The sequence below is a fragment of the Macaca nemestrina genome, chromosome 20 (assembly GCF_043159975.1).
Source record: "Macaca nemestrina isolate mMacNem1 chromosome 20, mMacNem.hap1, whole genome shotgun sequence".
Classification (NCBI taxonomy): Eukaryota; Metazoa; Chordata; class Mammalia; order Primates; family Cercopithecidae; genus Macaca; species Macaca nemestrina.
Genome location: NC_092144.1, coordinates 45,217,180 through 45,237,159, shown reverse-complemented (window position 1 = coordinate 45,237,159; position 19,980 = coordinate 45,217,180). Strand labels below are relative to the sequence as shown.

The 19,980-nt window shown below is 53.4% G+C and overlaps 1 protein-coding gene across 2 annotated transcripts; it reads right to left on the bottom strand.

Annotated features, from left to right (window-relative positions):
• Positions 1-7,221: 7,221 nt before the first annotated feature.
• On the bottom strand, positions 7,222-19,442 carry LOC105495643 (amyloid beta precursor like protein 1). Of its 2 annotated transcripts, none has more exons than XM_071086393.1 (17): positions 19,232-19,442; positions 18,203-18,346; positions 17,008-17,140; positions 16,688-16,800; positions 16,295-16,428; positions 15,998-16,182; positions 15,417-15,547; positions 14,309-14,383; positions 13,362-13,520; positions 13,148-13,276; positions 10,723-10,822; positions 9,505-9,612; positions 9,221-9,247; positions 8,675-8,745; positions 8,060-8,122; positions 7,795-7,938; positions 7,222-7,672 (listed from the first exon to the last, which is right to left on the bottom strand). In XM_071086393.1, the coding sequence occupies exons 1-17, from the start codon at positions 19,376-19,378 to the stop codon at positions 7,574-7,576; spliced, it is 1,962 nt and encodes a 653-aa protein (XP_070942494.1). In that variant the 5' UTR covers positions 19,379-19,442; the 3' UTR covers positions 7,222-7,573. The 2 variants fall into 2 exon arrangements, with proteins under 2 accessions (XP_070942494.1, XP_070942495.1); XM_071086394.1 differs by having other exon boundaries at positions 9,221-9,244.
• Positions 19,443-19,980: the final 538 nt, after the last annotated feature.

Genomic DNA, 19,980 nt, shown 5'->3' with positions numbered 1-19,980 from the left:
CGTCTGGCTAATTTTTGAATTTGTTTAGTAGAGATGGGGTTCCAGCATGTTGGCCAGGCTGGTCTCTAACTCCTGACCTCAAGTGATCCGCCCACCTCGGCCTCCCGAAGTGCTGGGATTACAGGTGTGAACCATTGCACCCAGCCCCTCTTAATTGTTTCTGACTGAAATCTAGGCCGGGTTCAGCTGGCTGTTTTGCTGTCTCCCTTTTGTTCCTTATGTGGATGCAGTCAACCTGAGGCCCAACTGGCCTGGAAATCCATGACGCCTTCACTCACATGCCTGATAGCTCAGCGGAGATACTGGAGCTTCCAGGAGTGGCCAAGAGTTTCTCCATGCAGTCCAGGAGGGCAGGTGAATCTCTTCACTTCAGATAGTGGCTCAGTTCTCCAAGAGAGAGAGGTTCAAGGAGACAAGCTCCTGCTTGTATCATGCTTGTTGACATGTCATTGATCACAGATCAGTGTGGGAGGCATTACACAAGGGTCTGAATATTGGGAGACAAAGTTATCTGGGGGCTGGGCAAGGTGCCTCACTCCTGTAATCCCAGCACTCTGGGAGGCCGAGGTGGGGGGATCACCTGAGGTGAGGGGTTGGAGACCAGCCTGGTCAACATGGTGAAACCCTGTCTCTACTAAAAATACAAATTAGCTGGGCATGGTGGCCGGTGCCTGTAGTCCCAGCCACTTGGGAGGCTGAGGCAGGAGGATTGCTTGAACTTGGAGATGGATGTTGCAGTAAGGTGAGATCACACCACTGAACTCCAGCCTGGGAAACAGAGCAAGACTCCGTCTGAAAGAAAGAAACAAGGAAGGGAGGAAGTGAGGAAAGGAGGGAGGGAGGGAGGGAGGGAAGGAGTCATCAGGAGCTCCTGATGTTAGGTTTCCCATATCAGCTGTCTTATACCAGCAGGTATGCGCCCTCATATGTATTCACACATTGGCAGCGGGTCTAGGAAAATTTCCTACAAATATGCAGTATTTCATTGATTCTAAGAAGAACCTGATTGAGATGGACGTGGTGGCTCATGCCTGTAGTTCCAGCACTTTTGGAGGCAGAGGTGGGAGGATCACTTGAGCTTAGGAATTTGAGATCAGCAACCTAGTGAGACACACTCTACCAAAATAAACAAACAAAAACAAATTAGCTGTGTGTGGTGGTGCACACCTGTAGTCCCAGCTACTTTGGAGGCTGAGGCAGGAGGCTCACTTGAGCCCAGGAGTTTTATGCTGCAGTGAACACTGTCTCTAACGTAAGTAAATAAATAATAGTAATAGGCCGGGTGCGGTGGCTCAAGCCTGTAATCCCAGCACTTTGGGAGGCCGAGACGGGCGGATCACGAGGTCAGGAGATTGAGACCATCCTGGCTAACACGGTGAAACCCCGTCTCAGGCCGGGCGCGGTGGCTCAAGCCTGTAATCCCAGCACTTTGGGAGGCCGAGACGGGCGGATCACGAGGTCAGGAGATCGAGACCATCCTGGCTAACACGGTGAAACCCCGTCTCTACTAAAAATACAAGAAAATTCGCCGGGCGAGGTGGCGGGCGCCTGTAGTCCCAGCTACTTGGGAGGCTGAGGCAGGAGAATGGGGTGAACCCAGCGGGGTGGAGCTTGCAGTGAGCCGAGATCGCGCCACTGCACTCCAGCCTGGGCGACAGAGCGAGACTCCGTCTCAAAAAAAAAAAAAAAAAAAAAAAAAAAAGAAACCCCGTCTCTACTAAAAAATACAAAAAACTAGCCGGGCGAGGTGGCGGGCGCCTGTAGTCCCAGCTACTCGGGAGGCTGAGGCAGGAGAATGGCGTAAACCCGGGAGGCGGAGCTTGCAGTGAGCTGAGATCCGGCCACTGCACTCCAGCCTGGGTGACAGAGCGAGACTCCGTCTCCAAAAAAAAAAAAATAATAATAATAATAAAATAAAAAATTCAGAAGGACTTAATTGGGATAATCTTATAGTCAATTGTGTGACATAGTTTATACTTTGCCTTTTTTTCCCTTTTGTGGTACCTAAAATAATGCTATTTTTTATCACTGATGGCATCTGAGGTTTTGTTGACATATAAGATGTATATCTCAATTTGTATTGTTATGGAGTATATGGTTGTGTCCCTCTAAAATTCATTTGTTGAAACCATAAGCCCCAATGGGGTAGTATTTGGAGATGGGCCTTTGGGAGGTAGTTAGGTCATGAGGGTGGAACCGTCATGAATGGAACTAATGTCCTTGTTAGAAGAGATGGGAGAGTCCGGGCATGATGGCTCATGCCTGTAATCCCAGCACTTTGGGAGGCCGAGGCAGATGGATCACCTGAGGTCCAGAGTTGGAGACTAGCCTGACCAACATGGAGAAACCCTGTCTCTACTAAAAATACATATTAGCTGGGCATGGTGGCACATGCCTGTAATCTCAGCTACTCGGGAGGCTGAGGCAGGAAAATCGCTTGAACCTGGGAGATGGAGGTTGCCGTGACCCGAGATCGCGCTATTGCATTGCAGCCTGGGCAACAAGAATGAAACTCCATCTCAAAAAACAAAAACAACAACAAAAACAAAAATGAAAACAAAAAAACAAAAAAGAAGAAGAGACAGGAAACAGCTTGCTTCTCTGCTGTCTACTCTGCCATATGAAGATGCAGTAAGAGGATGGCCATCGTGGGCAGGGCACGCTGGCTCATGTCTGTAATCCCAGCATTTTGGGATGGGAGGATGGGAGGATAGCTTGAGCTCAGGAGTTTGAGACCAGCGTGTGCAGTATGGTGAAACCCTGTTTCTATTAAAAAAAAAAAAAAAAAAAAAAAAAAAAAGCCGGGTGTAATGGTGCACACCTGTGGTCCCAGCTACTTGAGAAAGTAAGGCGGGAGAATTGCCTGAGCCTGGGCAATCAAGGCTGCAGTGAGCTATGATTGCACTGCACTCCAGCCAGGTGACAGAACAAGACCTTGTCAAAAAAAAAAAAAAAAAAAAAAGAAGAAGAAAAAGAAGAAGAAAGAAAACCATCTGCAAACCAGGAAGAGAGCCCTCATCAGACTTTGGAGCTGCTGGCACCTTGATCTTGGACTTCTCAGCCTCTAGCACTTGTGAGAAATGAATGTGTATTGTTTAAGCCACCCAGCCCACGGTATTCTATAACCCAAACTAAGATGCATATCAACACACACAAGTGCACACACCCACCCCACTAGCATGATAAAATGTCCCTCAGAAACTTTGTATATATATATATACATTTTTTAAAAATAAGAACAGGGTCTCACTCTGTTGCTCAGGCTGGAGTACAGTGGTGCAATGTCAGCTCACTGCAGCCTCCACCTCCTACCTGGACTCAAGTGATCCTCCTGCCTCAGCCTCCTGAGAAGCTGGGACCATAGGTGTGTGCCACCACACCCGGCTAATTGTTTTCATTTTTATTTTTGTAGATACAGGGTCTCACTATGTTGCCCAGGCTGGTCTTGAACTCCTGGGCTCAAGGAATCCTCCCACCTCGGCCTCCCAAAGTGCTGGGATTACAGGCATGAGCAACTGCATCTGGCCATATATACTTATTATTATTATTTTGAGACCGGGTCTTAATCTGTCACCCTTGGCTTTCTGCAGCCTCTACCTCTTAGGCTCAAGCAATTCTCCCACTTCAGCCTCCTGAGTAGCTGGAACTAGAGGCACTTACCACCATGCCTGGCTAATTATTTTTTTCTTTTCTTTTCTTTTTTTTTTTTAGAGACTGTGTCTCACTATGTTGCCCAAGCTGGTCTTGAACTCCTGGACTCAAGTGATCCTTCCACCTCAGTCTCCCAAATTGCTGAGATTACAGGCATGAGCCACTGCACATGGTAGAAATTGAATTATTATAAGAAAAATTGGCCGGGCCCGGTGGTTCACGCCTGTAATCTCAACACTTTGAGAGGCCAAGGCAGGTGGATCATCTGAGGTCAAGAGTTCAAGATCAGCATGGCCAACATGGTGAAACCTCGTCTCTACTAAAAATACCAAAATTAGCTAGGCATGGTGGCAGGTGCTTGTAATCCCAGTTACTTGCGAGGCTGAGGCAGGAGAACCATTTGAACCTGGGAGGTGGAGGCTGCTGTGAGCCAAGATCGCACCACTGCATTCCAGCCTGACAAGACTCTGTCGAAAAAAAAAAAAATTAAAAATTAAAAAAAGAAGAATTACCAAGATCATCTTCAGTGGGAAAAGAATGGTTTAGGGGTGCAAGAACATCAGATAAGTAACAGCAAAATTATTTTTCCTGCTGTAATTTGAGTAACAACATTTTAAAATTAAGTACTCGAAGTATTACCATTAAACTTTACACACTGACCATATTGAGCAAAACTGCCTTACTTTTTCTGTTTCACCTGCTTGGAGCTCCTTACTTATTGTTAGCCTGTTGATCACTCTTGGTTGTGAAAATACAAAGGCAGCTTTCAACCCCTGTGGTTCCTGTGGTGTTAGTGATAGATTTCCGCTGGGCTTATCCAAATATAACCAAAGATATAACCAGTATCAGAATGATTGTGCAAACTGACTTCTCTACAGAAACTGGCATTGCGTCCAACTTGCACCATGAAGCGTCTTCTCTTAACATCTACCAGGTGTATATTTAATATACACGAGCTATATTTACAGTTATATATTATGAAGAACCACAGCTAACTCACAGGCCCTTTGGGAGAATTAGAAATAGATGCTCCCTCCCCAAACCATCTGTCAGAAAATCATGCGAGATACTGACATTAGAACATGACACTTTACTGCCATCTGCTGGGAAGCTGTGGTAAAAAAGCAAATCTACAACGGGAGGTGAATGGTATCACTTGGATTTTATTTATTTATTTATTTATTTATTTATTTATTTATTGACAGGGTCTCTCTATGTTGCCCAGGATGAAGTGCAGTGGCTATTCACAGGTGCTATCCCACCACTGATCAGCATGAGAGTCTTGACCTATGTTTCCTGGGCCGGTTCCCATTCCCAGGAAGTCATCATATTGATGCTGAACTTAGTGTGGACAGCCAATTGGCATAGTGCACTACAATCCAGAAGCCCTGGGCTCAAGCAATCCTCTTGCCTCAGCCTCCCAGGTAGCTGGGACTACAGCAGTGTGCCACTGTGCCCAGCCACGTGGAATTTTGAAGCGCACAATCGGAACACCATATGGGACAATCTTGGAGTATTAAACAGGAGGTTAGCAAACTGGCCAGGAGAGTGGATGCTGGAACCAGGCTTCTTGGGTTGAATTGTTAGCTCTGACTCTTCCTAGATGATGACATAGAGCATGTGATGTAACGACCCTCAGTCTCATTTCCCAATCTGTAGATAAGAATAGTCATAATACCGATTCCATTGGATGGAAATGTGAACTCCGAATATCTGAGACAGGTCTCAATGAATTCATAAAGTTTATTTTGCCAAGGTTGAGGATGTGCACCTGTGACACAGCCTTGGGAGGTCCTGACAACACGTGCCCAAGTTGTTCGGGGTACAACTTGGTTTTATATATTTCAGGGAGACATGAGACATCGATCAACATATGTTAAGATGTACTTTGGTTCTGTCTGGAAAGGCAGGACAATACAAAGCAGGGAGGAGGCTTACAAGTCACAGGTAGGTGAAAGACAAACGGTTGCCTCCTTTTGAGTTTCTGGTTAGCTTTTCCAAAGAAGGCGATCAGAGTATGCCTCTGTCAGTGAGCACAGGGATGACTTTGAATAGAAAGGGAGGCAGGTTTGCCCTAAGCAGTTCCCAGCTTGACTTTTCCCTTTAACTTAGTGATTTGGGGCCCCCAAGATTTATTTTCCATTCACAGAAGTAATGATTAAGTGTGCCAGTGCATATAAAGCCCTCAAAGTAGTGTCTGGCACAGGGTGAACACCATATGAGTGTTTGCTACCTTAATACTTTAAAATTTACTTAACAAATACTTGCTAAGTGGCAGGTGCAGTTGTAACATCTCCACAAATATTAACCCTTTTAATCCTCCTAACAACTCTCTTGGGACAGATAACAGCATATGTGGAGGGCTAACCCCAGCCAGCATAATGGGACATGTGAGGGTATAAATTCCAATACTGGGCACGGTGCTGCACGCCTGTAATTCCAGCTACTCAGGAGGCTAAGGTGGGAGGATCGCTTGAGGCCAGGACTTGCAGAGCAGCCTGGGCAACATAGCAAGATCCCATCTCTATTTTTTTTATTTTTTATTTTTTTGAGATGGCGTTTCCCTCTTCTTGCTCAGGCTGGAGTGCAGTGGCATGATCTTGGCTCACAGCAACCTCCACCTCCTGGGTTCAAGCGGTTCTCCTGCCTCAGCTCCCCAAGTAGCTGGGATTACAGGCATGCACCACCAAGCCCGGCTAATTTTGTATTTTTAGTAGAGACGGGGTTTCACCATGTTGGTCAGGCTGGTCTCGAACTCCTGACCTCAGGTGATCCGCCCGCCTCAGCCTCCCAAAGTGCTGAGATTACAGGCGTGAGCCACCGCGCCCGGCCTAAATTTTTTTTAAAAAAATTAGCCAGGGGTGGTGGTGCGTGCTTATAGTTCCAGCTACTCAGGAGGCTGAGGCAGGCGGGTCACTTGAGCCCAAGAGTTGGAAGCTGCAGTGAGCTATGATTGCACCACTGCACTCCACCCTAAGTGACAGTGTGAGACCCTGACTCTTAAAAAAAGGGAGGTGGGGAAAGGAAAGAAAAATAAATTCTTCTGCATTTATATGGGCAGTAGGGGGAGAAAATAAAACGAAGTTCAGTAGGCACGTGCAGATATAGATCCCTTTCTGGGACACGTGACTGGAATCTCCACACTCCAGAGGGTTTCTATAGATTGCCCAAGAAGGAATGAAGACTTTGGGGAATGGGAAGGTGGTTCACGATTCATAGTATCTTACAGGACTCTCGAAGATTGGGGTGGGCGCTGCGTGTGATTGTGTGTGAGGCTAAGCAGATGGCAGGGGAAACTCGCTGGAGCCCAGCCTCCTTGGGGTCCACCCTGGTACCCAGCAGAATGAGAGTTAGAAGGTGCGGCCAGTTCAGCACCGCGGAGAGCTCCGGGACAGGCGCTGATCCCGGGCCTCTGAGCCCAGTCCCCGGCGCTCCCAGCCCTTCCCGCAGGCCCCGCCCAGATGTAAAGCTTCGTCATCCCGTTTAAAGAGACCAAGGCGGCCTGGGCGGGGATGACACCGCATCCAGCTGTGGTTACAGACTAATTCTCCCACAGAGACTCAGGCTGGCTTGGTAGGGAAGAGGACTTTATTGGGATGTTAGTAAGGAAACATGAGAGGGTGAATTCCAGGGAAATAGACACTCGGACCAAGGTGCCGGTCACTTTAAGGATCCATAAATTAACTTAAAAAATAAATTAAGGTGAGGAGGTGCCACATGGGGAGGCTGCTGGGACTATCTGGGAATTCTTAGGGATGGAATTTGGAATTGGAAAGGGGAAATAAGAATTTCCAGCCCTCTCACAGAAGGGTGTGAAATGATCACTTCAAGACTCCCGGCTGCCCTAGGCTGGGAGTTGGGGTTCTGGGGCTCCAGGAAGAGGGGAGGTCTGGGTTCGGCTGGAGGGGTGAAGGGGGACGGGTCAGGGTCGTTCCTCCAGGAAGCGGTAGGTGGGGTTCTCATAGCCGTGCCGCTGCAGTTCGCGGAGCTGCTGCTCCTCCAGGGTCAGCATGGGGTCCACCTGCAACCGGCAGGGGAACGACAGGACAGTGGGGTGCGGGGGCGGGACTGCCCGCAGGCCTCTCAGCCTGCCCACACCCGGGCTCAGGAACTCTTCCCACACGCCGCCCTCGTGGGTCTCACCTCCACTACGCCATGGCTGATAGCCCCGTAGGGCTTCTTCCTGCGCAGGAGCAGCATGGAGAGGACGATGAGGGAGCCTCCGCCCGCTCCCATGATCAGCAGACCCGACACAGCCTCACGGGACACCCCTGTCCCAGCTGGTGCCTGCAGGGAGAGGAGATGGGGCAGAGGGCGTCTTTGAGGGACCCGTGTGGCTTTGGGAATCACAGCCTGGCTGCTGACCTCTGGCCTCTTCCCCTAGGTACCCGGCTGTTCCTCCTCTTACCAGCTCATCCCTCTGAATCTCCGATGAGTGGAAAGGGAAACCCCTTGGAACAGACGCATTCACCTGGTGGAGCAGGAGGTGTCAGGGACCCAGAAGCCTGGCGCCCGCCTCCTCCTCCCCAGCGGCCCAAGAGAGCGTCCCCCAACCCTCTCATTTTCTTTTTTTTTTTTTTTTTTTGAGACGGAGTCTCACTCTGTCGACGGGGCTGGAGTACAGTGGCCGGATCTCAGCTCACTGCAAGCTCCGCCTCCCGGGTTTACGTCATTCTCCTGCCTCAGCCTCCCGAGTAGCTGAGACTACAGGCGCCCGCCACCTCGCCCGGCTAGTTTTTTGTATTTTTTTAGTAGAGACGGGGTTTCACTGTGTTAGCCAGGATGGTCTCGATCTCCTGACCTCGTGATCCGCCCGCCTCGGCCTCCCAAAGTGCTGGGATTACAGGCTTGAGCCACCGCGCCCGGCCAACCCTCTCATTTTCTAGGATCTCAATTCCATGTCCTCAGCTCCCTCTTCCCTCAGGACAAGGAATCTAAGCCCCCAGCATCTCCTCCCTCATACCCAGCAGTATAGGCCCCGCTCTTGTTCCCCTTTGGGAGCCCACAGGTCTGACCAACTTACCTTTTGCTCATACTGTTCCAGCGGGGACATCTTCTCTTTCTCAGGGGATGCAGCGTCTTGTTCTGTGGACCCTACCCCCAAGTCTGATCTCATTCTTTTTTTTTTTTTTTAAGACAGAATCTCACTCTGTCACCCAGGCTGGAGTGCAGGGGCATGATCTCAGCTCACTGCAGCCTCAACTTCCTGGGCTCCAGTGATCCTTCTATGTCAGCCTCCTGAGCAGCTGGGACTACTGACATGCCCCACCACACCCAGGTAATTTTTAAATTATTTGTATGTACAGGGTCCCATTATGTTGCCCAGGCTGGTCTCAAACTCCTGGCCTCAAGGGATCCTCCTGCCTCAGCCTCTCAAAGTGCTAGGATTACGGGTGTGAGCCACCAGCGCCTGGCCCTATTTCATTCTTTAGGGTTCAGAGGAGGGGCTTGGAAAGTATATCGGACTCTACCCCAGGGAGTCTGAGGTTCCCAATGGATGGACCCTGTTTCCTTCTGGGTTCACGGATTAGTGGGATTTGGAGGCTGGGGTTAACTACGAGACACTCACCTTTTGGAAGGGTCATGGGGGTGTCTGCTGGAAGCCAGAGGAAGCAAGGCAGTGGAAGAGTGAAGAGAGGAGGGTTATCAGCAAAGAAAGGTGGAGAAACATCCTCCCAGGGACCAAGAATGAGGATGGGGGATCCTACAGAGGCCTCCGCAACCTCAGACGTTCCTCCCCATCCTCTCCCAGTCACTGTGGTGGTGAAGACACCCTCAGACTCTAGGGGATTACAGATTAAGCTGGGGCATGTTCCCCAATGTCTGGGGTCACCTATATGTGGGCTCACTCACCATCCTTGGAATCTGGAGGCTGCAGCCCACCCTTGTCCTCACTGCTGCCCCCAGGGGCAGGGGCTTCCAATTCACTGGGACCCAGGTATTCAGAGTGGAGGAGTTCCTCTGAGGGGGAGATGCAGAAAGGTGGCTGAGGTAGTGAGCATTGGGGTGAGTGAAGGGCACCCTAACAGTAGAGCAACTGGGGGATCGTGCAGACAGCAGAGTCAGCCCCAAGTGTGGGATAGCCAGAAGTGTGATCTGAGAAAGTGGGAAGCTGGAGGGAGGCACTGCTGGCAGGAAGGATGGAGGCTGAAGTTTCAAGATTATGGCTTTTTTTTTTTTTTTTTTTTTTTTTTGAGACAGAGTCTCACTCTTGTTGCTCAGGTTGGAGTGCAATAACGTGATCTCAGATCACTGCAACCTCCACCTCCCGGGTTCAAGTGATTCTCCTGCCTCAGCCTCCTGAGTAGCTGGGACTAGAGGCAAGTGCCACCACACCTGGCTAATTTTTTAATTTTTAGTAAAGATGGGGTTTCACCATGTTGGCCAGGCTGGTCTCGAACTCCTGACCTCAAGTGATCTGCCTGCCTCAGCCTCCTAACATGCTGGGATTATAAGCGTGAGCCACTGCGCCCAGCTCAAGATGATAGCTTTCTTAAATACCAGGAGAATCAGGGTTATGTGTGAGATATCCAGGAGGAAGCCACAATAGATCTGGGGGCTGTGGTAGGTCACACTTTCTGGTATGCATATAGGTTCCTTCCCTTGAATCTGGACTGGATTTGTAACTTGTTTTAACAAATAGAATGTGCACCCAAGCCTTAAGACCTAGCAACTTCCACTTTGATGTCTTGGAGAGCATGAACGGCCAAGTAGGGAATCCAGCTACCCTGCTGGTGAGACCACATGGAGAGGCTCCATGGAGAAGAGAGGCCGTGAGCCTCCTTGGAGAGGGAGAAAGGCCCGTTTGTGCTAGACTCCCAGCCCCCAGATGATCTGCTAGCTAAATACAACTGCATGCTTGACCACTGGCAAGACCACTAGAAGAACCACTCTGCTAAGCCCAGACTGGATGGCAGAATCATGAACAAAGAAAAATGGCTGTTGATTTTCACTGCTAAGTTCTGGGCTGGTTTGTTACAGAGAAATAAATGAAATTGGGGGGATCAATATTTAGGAGTCAAGATCTGCCCTCAGAGTTCTGGAATGGGGGCCGGGGTAATAGGCACTCACGGATTTGGGGCCGCAGCTCCTGAGCCAGGTGAGGGTTCTGGTCAAGCAGGCCCAGGCTCTGATTCACCCTCTCCTCAATCACCTGAAGGTGGGTCTGCACCTGTGGGGAGTGGACATGAAGGATGAGCTGGGCAATGCAGGCTGGACACGAGGAAACTGAGGCAGTATGAAGGAGGAATTCAATAGCGGCCAAGGAAAAGCGGCACATGCAATGGACAGGACGTGTGGCACAAGGGTCAGGAACTGGGCCATAGGAGAAGGAAATTGAAGAATGAGGTCCAAGGAACAGAAAGCGGGGTTTGAGGGGATTCCAGAGACAGGGATTGAGGACTGGAGGGTCATACAGATGACATAGTTCAAGGCAAGATTTGGAGTTCAAGAGCACAGAACGGATTCCATAGACAGAAAGAAAACATCCAGGAAAGGGGAATTCAAATTTGAGCACACAGAACAGGGGTTCCAGGGAAAACAAGGGGAGTTATGGAGAAAGGAGGTCAAGGGACAGGAAGAGGGTTCAAGGAACAAGGGGATTCTCGACTGGGCACAGTGGCTCATGCCTGTAATCCCAGCACTTTGGGAGGCCGAGGTGGGCGGATCACCTGAGGTCAGGAGTTCGAGACCAGCCTGGGCAACACCGCAAAACCCTGCCTCTACTAAAAATACTAGATTGGTGCAAGTTATTGGGGTTTCTGGCCAGGCATGGTGGCTCGTGCCTGTAATCCCAGCATTTTGGGAGGCCAAGGTGTGCAGATCACCTGAGCTCAGGAGTTCCAGATCAGCCTGGCCAAATGCTGAAACCCAGTGTGTACTAAAAATACAAAAATTAGCTGTGGTCAGGTGTGGTGGCTCACACCTGTAATCCTAATACTTTAGGAGGCCAAGGGTGGATCACCTGAGGTCGAGTTTGAGACCAGCCTGACCAATGTGCTGAAACCCCGTCTCTACTAAAAATACAAAAATCAGCCAGATGTGGTGACACCTGCCTGTAGTCTCAGCTACTCGGGAGGCTGAGGCAGGAGAATAGCTTGAACCCGGTAGGTGGAGGTTGCAGTGAGTCCAGATCACGTCACTGCACTCCAGCCTGGGCAACAGAATGAGACTCTTGTCAAAAAAAAAAAAAAGCCGGGCGCGGTGGCTCAAGCCTGTAATCCCAGCACTTTGGGAGGCCGAGACGGGCGGATCACAAGGTCAGGAGATCGAGACCATCCTGGCTAATCCGGTGAAACCCCGTCTCTACTAAAAAATACAAAAAAAAAAAAAAAACTAGCCGGGCGAGGTGGCGGGCGCCTGTAGTCCCAGCTACTCGGGAGGCTGAGGCAGGAGAATGGCGTGAACCCGGGAGGCGGAGCTTGCAGTGAGCTGAAATCCGGCCACTGCACTCCAGCCTGGGCGACAGAGTGAGACTCCGTCTCAAAAAAAAAAAAAAAAAAAAAAAGCCTGGCATGGTGGCAGGCTCCTGTAATCCCAGCTACTCAAGAGGCTGAGGCAGAATTGCTTGAACCCAGGAGGCGGAGGCTGCAGTGAGCAGAGATCACGCCATTGCACTCCAGCCTGGGTGACAGAGCAAGACTGTCTCAAAAAAAAAAAAAGAAGTTACTGCGGTTTTTGCCATTACTTTCAATAGCAAAAACCGTAATAACTTTTGCACCAACGCAATACAAAAATTAGCCAGGCATGGTGGCACGCGCTGGTAATCCCAGCTACTCGGGAGGCTGAGGCAGGAGAATTGCTTGAACCCAGGAGGCAGAGGTTGCAATGAGCCAAGATTGCACTGCACCACTCCAGCCTGGGTGACAGAGTGAGACCCTGTCTCAAAAAAAAAAAAAAAAAAAAGAGGACTCTGGGAAAGGCAGTGAAAATCCAAGGGACAGAACATAGGATCTGCCGGGCGCGGTGGCTCAAGCCTGTAATCCCAGCACTTTGGGAGGCCGAGATGGGCGGATCACGAGGTCAGGAGATCGAGACCATCCTGGCTAACACGGTGAAACCCCATCTCTACTAAAAAATACAAAAAACCAGCCGGGCGAGGTGGTGGGCACCTGTAGTTCCAGCTACTTGGGAGGCTGAGGCAGGAGAATGGCGTAAACCGGGAGGCGGAGCTTGCAGTGAGCTGAGATCTGGCCACTGCACTCCAGCTTGGGCAACAGAGCAAGACTCCATCTCAAAAAAAAAAGAACATAGGATCAAGGGCAGGGGGAGTAAGAATCCAAGGGACAAGAAACGCGTCAAAGGCACAGTGTGTGAGGGTCCATGTTTCAGGGTCAGGAAGCAGAGTTGAGAGACTGGGAAGGGGCAGAGAAGCGGTGTTCAAGGGATAGGAAGGGCTTCAAAAGACAGAAAAAGGGTCTAAGGGACAAGAGAAGAGCCTGAGGTGCTGGCGTCTGAGGAATAGTGGTGCATTTGGGAGCTGGAAGGATGTGAGCACCTGGAAACGCATCTGCTGTGCTTTCTCGGGATCCACGGCAGCCACGTGCTGGTAGTGGCGTAGCGTGTGCCTCTGCTCCTTCTGCTCCGCACGCAGGTAGTGCCGCAGGGCCGTCAGGACACGCTCCGCCTGTGGAAGGGACACAGGCTGCCCAAGCCCACCCTGATCCTTGTCACCCTCTGCTCTCTGCTCTCTGCCCCCATGGTCTCCGCACCTGAGGCGGATCCCCCTGCAGGGCCGCAAGGAAGCCCTCCAAGGCGGCCCGGCGCTGGTCGTTGATAAGGGCGATGACACGGGTGGCATGGGTCTCCACCAGGCGCTGTCGCTCACCAGACACCTGCTCCTCCAGGGTCTGCAGAATGGACTGGAAGTGCTGGGGAGCGGGTAGGCACAGGGTCAGGAGAAGAGAAGATGGGTCAAAGCCTGGTCAAAGAGAGCCTGGAAAGGCAGGGCTACATGGGGTTAGGGGGTGTTCCAGGGGTCCAGGCCTGGGCAGAACCAAAGGTTACGGACTGGAAGGGGTGGGCTACAGGGCCAGGCAGAGTGGAGGTGGGACTAGGCCCACTGGGAGCCAATGTGAGGATGTAAACTGTAAGATTGAGTGGAAACAATCTGGGAGCAGAACTGACCAATGTTAAGGTGAAAGGGACAAAGCCTTGCAGGGCTCCTGGCCTGGGCAGGGTCAAACTAGAGACAGGCTGTGCATAAATGACACGATAGGGGTGGGACCAAGAGCTGGAATGGGGGCTAACATGAGTGGGGTCTCCATGGGGTAGGTCAGGTTGAAAGAGGTGAGATTGGCCGGGCAGAGCCAGAATCAGGGGGCAGGGCCTGATAGAGACATGAATGCATCAAAGAGAGACCAAGAAGGCCCTGGCTGCATCTGCAGGGGCCCCGGCTTGGGACAGGACTCCAGAGCCAGCCCTGACAGGCAAGTCAAGTGTAGATGGGGCCAAATATGGCCAATCTGAGGAGCAGAGCAGTGTCAGGTCAGATGGCGGCTAAGAGAGGCAGAGCTGCATGTAGGCATGGGGACAGGAAAGGCTAAAATAGGTGGAAAGGGGTGGAACTGGATGGGCAGGACACAGCCAGAGCCAGGTGAAACTGAGTATGCTCCAGGTGGCGGACAGGCATGAGTAGGACCCACTGGGGCTGTCCTACCTCATTCAGGGCCTGTCTGTCGGCTTTAGGCAGGTTCTTGGACTGGTTGTCGGCCATGGCCCATTCACGCATCACCTGCGTACGGAGGGGAGCTTCAGGATCCCAGAATCCACCCTCATCCACCTGGCAAGTCCCCCAACCCCTCTTTAAGATTTTAGAGGTCCCATGGCTGGGCGCGGTGGCTCATGCCTGTAATCCCAGCACATTACAGGGCCAAGGTGGGTGGATCACGAGGTCAAGAGATCGAGACCATCCTGGCTAACATGGTGAAACCCCATTTCCACAAAAAATACAAAAAATTAGCTGGGCACGGTGTGGGTACCAGTAGTCCCAGCTGGGGACTCGGGAGTACTTGGGAGTAGAGGCTAAGGCAGGAGAATGGCGTGAACCCAGGAGGCGGAGCTTGCAGTGAGTGGAGATCGCGCCACTGCACTCTAGCCTAGGCGACAGAGCGAAACTCCGTCTCAAAAAAAAGAAAAAAAAAAAAAGATTTTAGAGGCCCTAGATCCCTTAAGTCTTACTGGCTCTTGGGTTCCCAAGAGGGAAGATGCAGAAGGAGTTTAAAGTGAAAGAGAGGCCAGGCGTGGTGGCTCATGCCTGTAATCCCAGCACTTTGGGAGGTCGAGGCGGGTGGATCTCCTCCCGCCAGGAGTTCAAGACCAGCCTGGCCAACATGGTGAAACCCTGTCTTTACGAAAAATACAAAAATTAGCTGGGCGTGGTGGCAGGTGCCTGTAATTCCAGCTACTCAGGAGACTGAGGCAGGGGAATCACTGGAGCCCAGGAGGCAGAGGTTGCAGTGGGCCGAGATCCCACCATTGCACTCCAGCCTGGGTGTTAAGAGCGAAACTCCATCACAACAACAACAACAAAAACCAGTAAAGTGAAAGCGTATCATAGACCAGAGTTTCCATAGAATCTGGTGGCGTCTCAGTAGGATTATAGATGGGCCATGGATCTCTGGTCATCTTAGGGGATGGTGTTGAGAGCTCAAGGTCAAAGGGGCTTAGGGAGCCTTTGGAGGTAGTATCAATGTGTCCTGGAGGAGTTTCCTGGTATTTAGGGAGCTCTGTACTGTAGGGGGTCCTGGGGCCCCCGGTATCATCACCTCATTAATCTGGCGCATCCTACGCTCCTCCAGGTCCATCTTGGCCCTCAGGAACCCCTCGTGCTCACTGATTTCCCCAGGCATGCCAAAGTAAATATCCACACCATCTGTGGGCCTCGGGGTGGGAGTGACTGCAAGACCAGGGATCAGGAGGTCAGTCTGCAGCCCACCTCCAGGTCGCCTTTTCTACTTAGAGAACCACATTTCCTAGAGTGCACCGGAGACCATCACGCACCCAGTTTAGCCACCTCTGCTGCCTGGCATTATGGGAGATGTAGTTCTAGACTGGGCCTACCTTTTCTTGCAAAGCTTAGGAATCCATTACACCATCTTCCAAGCTTTTCTGAAATGATCCTCAGGACCTACCCAATGGCCCCTCTACTCCCAAGTACCCTCAAACCACCCCCTCCCTTGGCAGGTTAGCTCTTCTACCTCTGTTTTATCTAAAGATACTCTCATCTTTTCTCCTCAGTTGGGCCTTTCCCTCATAGGTCCCTCCCAAAAACAGCCCCCGGCAACACTCCCCCAGATGTTTCTCCCTCTATGGTGGAGAGGCCCCAGAGGTTCAGAGACTGCCTCACCTTTGCTGACCACTGCAAGTGTATGGGAGCTTGGGGGTGGGACCCTTTCCTCCTCTTCTTCCTCTTCAGCCTGTGGAGGCTCCACGAAGTAATCGTCTACTGGCTGTGGGAAGGATTCCTCCTCTTCCTCATCCTCAGCCCCCTCTACTCTGCTCCCCGGGGGCCAGGACCGGGTGGAGGGGTCACTGAGGGAGCAGGAGAGGACCCAGGCAATAAGAACCCAGGCCCAGGCTCCCAGGCTTCCATCCCCTGCCTCAGGAACCTTGGGATGGGCATGGAGGGTTCCCTCTCACTCACCCAACTGCTGTCCCAGATGGGTCGGGGGTCCCTGGAGGGGGACAGCACACATACTCCACACCACGGAACCGATCCGAGCCACAGGGTAAAAGCATGCCCGAGCCGTGCAGGATGAGGCCCTGGGAGCTGCAGGCCTGTAGGAAGAGTGGACCCAGATGCCAGGATTGTGGGGTAGGAGGGGTAGATGGGGAGCTGGGCTGCCTGGGTTGGGGGTTGATGAGGCTGGGAGCCTGGATTCCTGGTTCTGGAGGAAGGGGTTGGGGGATGAAATTCTTAGATCCCAAGTGGGAAGAGGATGCTGGTGGCCCAGACCCTCCGTTCTGGTGGAGGAGGGTGTTGGGGTCCTGGTTCCTGGGTTCTGGGGGCTGGGGACGGGTGGGCCAAGGTCCTGACCTCCTGTGCCTCCTGATGCCTCCGGGTTGAACTCTCGCATTGGTCCATGCGCTCCTGGTGCAAGAACCGGCAGCCTTCAGGCACCAGCAGGGCCTCGCTCACAAATTCACCAGCTGGGGAAGTGCGGGACACCAGGGTGAGACCCTCCTACAGCACCAACCCCACCCTCCTCAGAATCCAGATATTTTATCCTCAGAGGCTTTTCTGCCCCACTTAGGACACAAGCACCCACCCCCTTAATGTGGGCCCGAGAGAGGGGCTCAGAATTTTGCCCCTCGGAAACTCCCACCTCAGTTCCCCTCTCCCCGCCTGGGACTCACGCAGGCAGCGGAAGGGCACAACCTGGTGGTGGGGGTGAGTGCAGCTGCCGCTCCGGGCACCCCCGCACCAGCGCTCCATGGGGATGGCCTGGGTAGCCTGCTCTACACGTGCGATCTGCAGCTCCGGGTACATCTGGGGGGATCAGATGGGGGCAATCAGCCCACAGCCCCGCCTCTGCCAGCCACCCCTCTCCAGTAGTCAGGTCCCCTTTCTTCCCTCCCTCCCTCCCTCCTTTCTCCCTCCCTCCCTCCTTTCTCTCTCTCTCTCTCTCTCTCTCTCTCTCTCTCTCTCTCTCTCTCTCTCTCTGTCTTTCTCTCTTTCTCTCTTTCGGAGATTTGCTCTTGTCGCCCAGGCTGGAGTGCAATGGTACAATCTCGGCTCACTGCAACTTCCTCCTCCCAGGTTCAAGCTATTCTCCTGTCTCAGCCTCCCGAGTAGTTGGGATTACAGGCACGCACCACCATGCCCGGCTAATTTTTGTATTTTTAGTAAAGACAGGGTTTCGCCATGTTGGCCAGGCTGGTCTCGAACTTCTGACCTCAGGTGATCCGTCCGCCTCCGCCTCCCCAAGTGCTGCGATGACAGGCGTGAGCCACTGCGCCCGGCCAGGTCCGTTTTCAAGGCTATCTTTTGTCCTGTGCTGTTTCTTTCTGAAGGTCCCTCTAAGCCCACCTCTCTGGTCACCCCTCCCCGCAGTCAGATTCGTCTCCCCAAAGGTCTCACCCTCCTTTTAGCCCTGCCTTTTCCTCTATTTCGCCTCTCCAAAGCTCTCCCTTCCCATTACAGACTTGTCTTTTCGTGGCCACGCCCCTCAGCTCTCCGCGCTTTCATTGGGCTCCACCCCTTTCCCCATCTCGCTGGTCCTTAAGGTCTCTTTCTGTCTTAGCCCCGCCTATCCTTTCGCCACTCCCCACTACACCTCTGCTCTTTACAAAGACCACCAGATTCCTAAATTCCACTTCTTCTCTGGCTATCTCGCGGTTCTCCCCCTTTCCTGACTTAGTATCTCAAAACAGGTCCCCTGCCCTAGCATAGTTGCGCCTCTTTATTGGCCACGTCCGCTAGCGTCCACGTCTTAGATCCCGCGGCACCTTGGACCACGCCTTTTTCAAGTGTAGCTTTCTACCGGCGGCCCCGCCTCGTTTGGGGCCCGCTTTCCCGCTGGCCCCGCCCCTCCCGCTCGGCCCCGCCCACCTGTCTGCAGTACTCCAGCACGCGCTGCGGGTCCCGGAGACAGCGTCGAGAGCGCTGTGGGTCTGGTTCCCAGCGGCCGGTGCGCAGGTCCCGATGAAGGGTTAGGCGCCCGCATAGTCCAGCCACCTGGGCCGACCCCTGGGCCTGGATGGAAGTGGAGGGGATAATGAGGGCCCGGGGGGCGTTGGCATGAGGGTCCCCTGGTTCTTTGCTCCCTAGGACCGAGACCCCCAGCACCAGCCCCCTCCCCCAAGCACCGTTGTGCACACCGCCTCCATGGAGGCACCGTTCCCTGGGAAACAGCTCCCGTAGGGCGGGGGCGCCCTAGCTCTCCCGTTGCTATGGCGACCCGGGTCCCCCGGGATTCTTTCTGCCTTGTTGCCGCGGAGACAGACTCCGCCCCGACCCCAGCTCAGCCGCTCTGGAGCCCGAAGGGGTTAAACCTGAATCGCGGAGGAGGCCTGAACCCAGGCGTTCTGGCCCCTCCTCCCTCCATCCCTTGCTCAGGCTCCGGTTGCAGGGTGCAAAGCTGATAAGGCCTGGCTTCAGGGGCCTACAGTCCTGGACACCAGGTCCTTGAGGACTGGAGAGCTACATCTGGTTGGGGTGGGTGGTGACTGAAGGACCGGACTCCTGGGTCCTGGGAGGCTGCAAGGGCCTCCATATGGGTCCAGAGAATACAAGGGGTCTGGATTATTGGATCTAAGTGCCTCGCTGCTTGGTGGGTCCTATGTCCAGGAGGGAGGGGGTTGGGACCTAGTCACCAGGGTCTGGAGAGGGGGCTGGACTTCTGGGACCAGGGGCTCTGAATAGACCAGTTCCTATGCTCGGGGTGGGAGGGGGCTGGGACGTCGGAGGATGGGGGAGCTGGGGCCTGGAACCCTGGGTTCATAAATGCGGTTGGGGGCGCCTGGGGGCTGACCACCTGGCTGGAAAGACCGCGCTTTCTGTCCTGTACATGTCCGCGCTGGCGTCCAAAGACCCGGTCCCGCCCCTTCCCCCATCCCCCAGGACCCGGCCCGGCCTCACCTCGGCCGCGCCGGGGCTCCCACCGGCCAGGCTCCCGATGGCGGGCTGCGCGCGCAGAAGCAGCAGCAATAGTGGCAGCAGCAGCGGCAGCGGCGGCTGGCCCGGGCGGCGACTTAGACCGCGAGCAGCGGGGCTGGCTGGCCCCATGTCCCGGCCCTTGAGCCCTCACGTCCCCTGCACTCCCGCCCGGCCCGGCCCCAGCGGTGACAGGAGCTCCCAGCGCCACCGCCGCCACCTCCTCCTCCCGCCGCCCCCGGGCTGCGCCGGCGCCGCCAGCCACGCCCCGCGCCGGCCCCGCCTTCCTGGCCAGGACAATAGCGTGGCGGCTCCGCGCAGAGTGGAGCAGCTCGGGAACCCCGGGCGGGAGCCTGCGCCAGGCCCCCGCCCCTGGAGATTCCAGGCGTCCCGCCCCATGAAGGGCCCAGCCAGGAGTCCTGCTATGGGCTCAGCCCGTTGTGGATTTTGAGTCCTCCCGCAGGACTCTCACCCTCTTTAGACCCAGACACTCACAGTTTTGTCCTTCTCCAAGGATGCAAGCATCAGAGACCCCCGTCCCCTAGTAAATTCCTCTGTTGAGGGCTCAGGAATACAGGCCTCCAAAATGTCCCGTCAAGATGGCAGTAGTTGAGACCCAGTCCCCTCCTCTTTCAGATCCAGAAGTCTGGGCACCTTCTCTCTCAGGACCAGAGACCAAGCCCCCAGCCCATTCTCCCTCAGAACCAGGAGTTCAGTCTTCCTGCTCTGCTTCC

What these genes read in the sequence shown, in the direction of transcription:
- LOC105495643 (XM_071086393.1), bottom strand. Translation starts at nt 19,378, where the DNA reads ATGGGGCCAGCCAGCCCCGCTGCTCGCGGTCTAAGTCGCCGCCCGGGC. An exon ending in ACTTGCAGTGGTCAGCAAAG is followed by an intron (nt 15,548 to 15,997) that starts GTGAGGCAGTCT and finishes CTGGTCTTGCAG; the next exon opens with TCACTCCCACCCCGAGGCCC. An exon ending in GGAGCTGCGGCCCCAAATCC is followed by an intron (nt 9,613 to 10,722) that starts GTGAGTGCCTAT and finishes TCTCCCCCTCAG; the next exon opens with AGGAACTCCTCCACTCTGAA.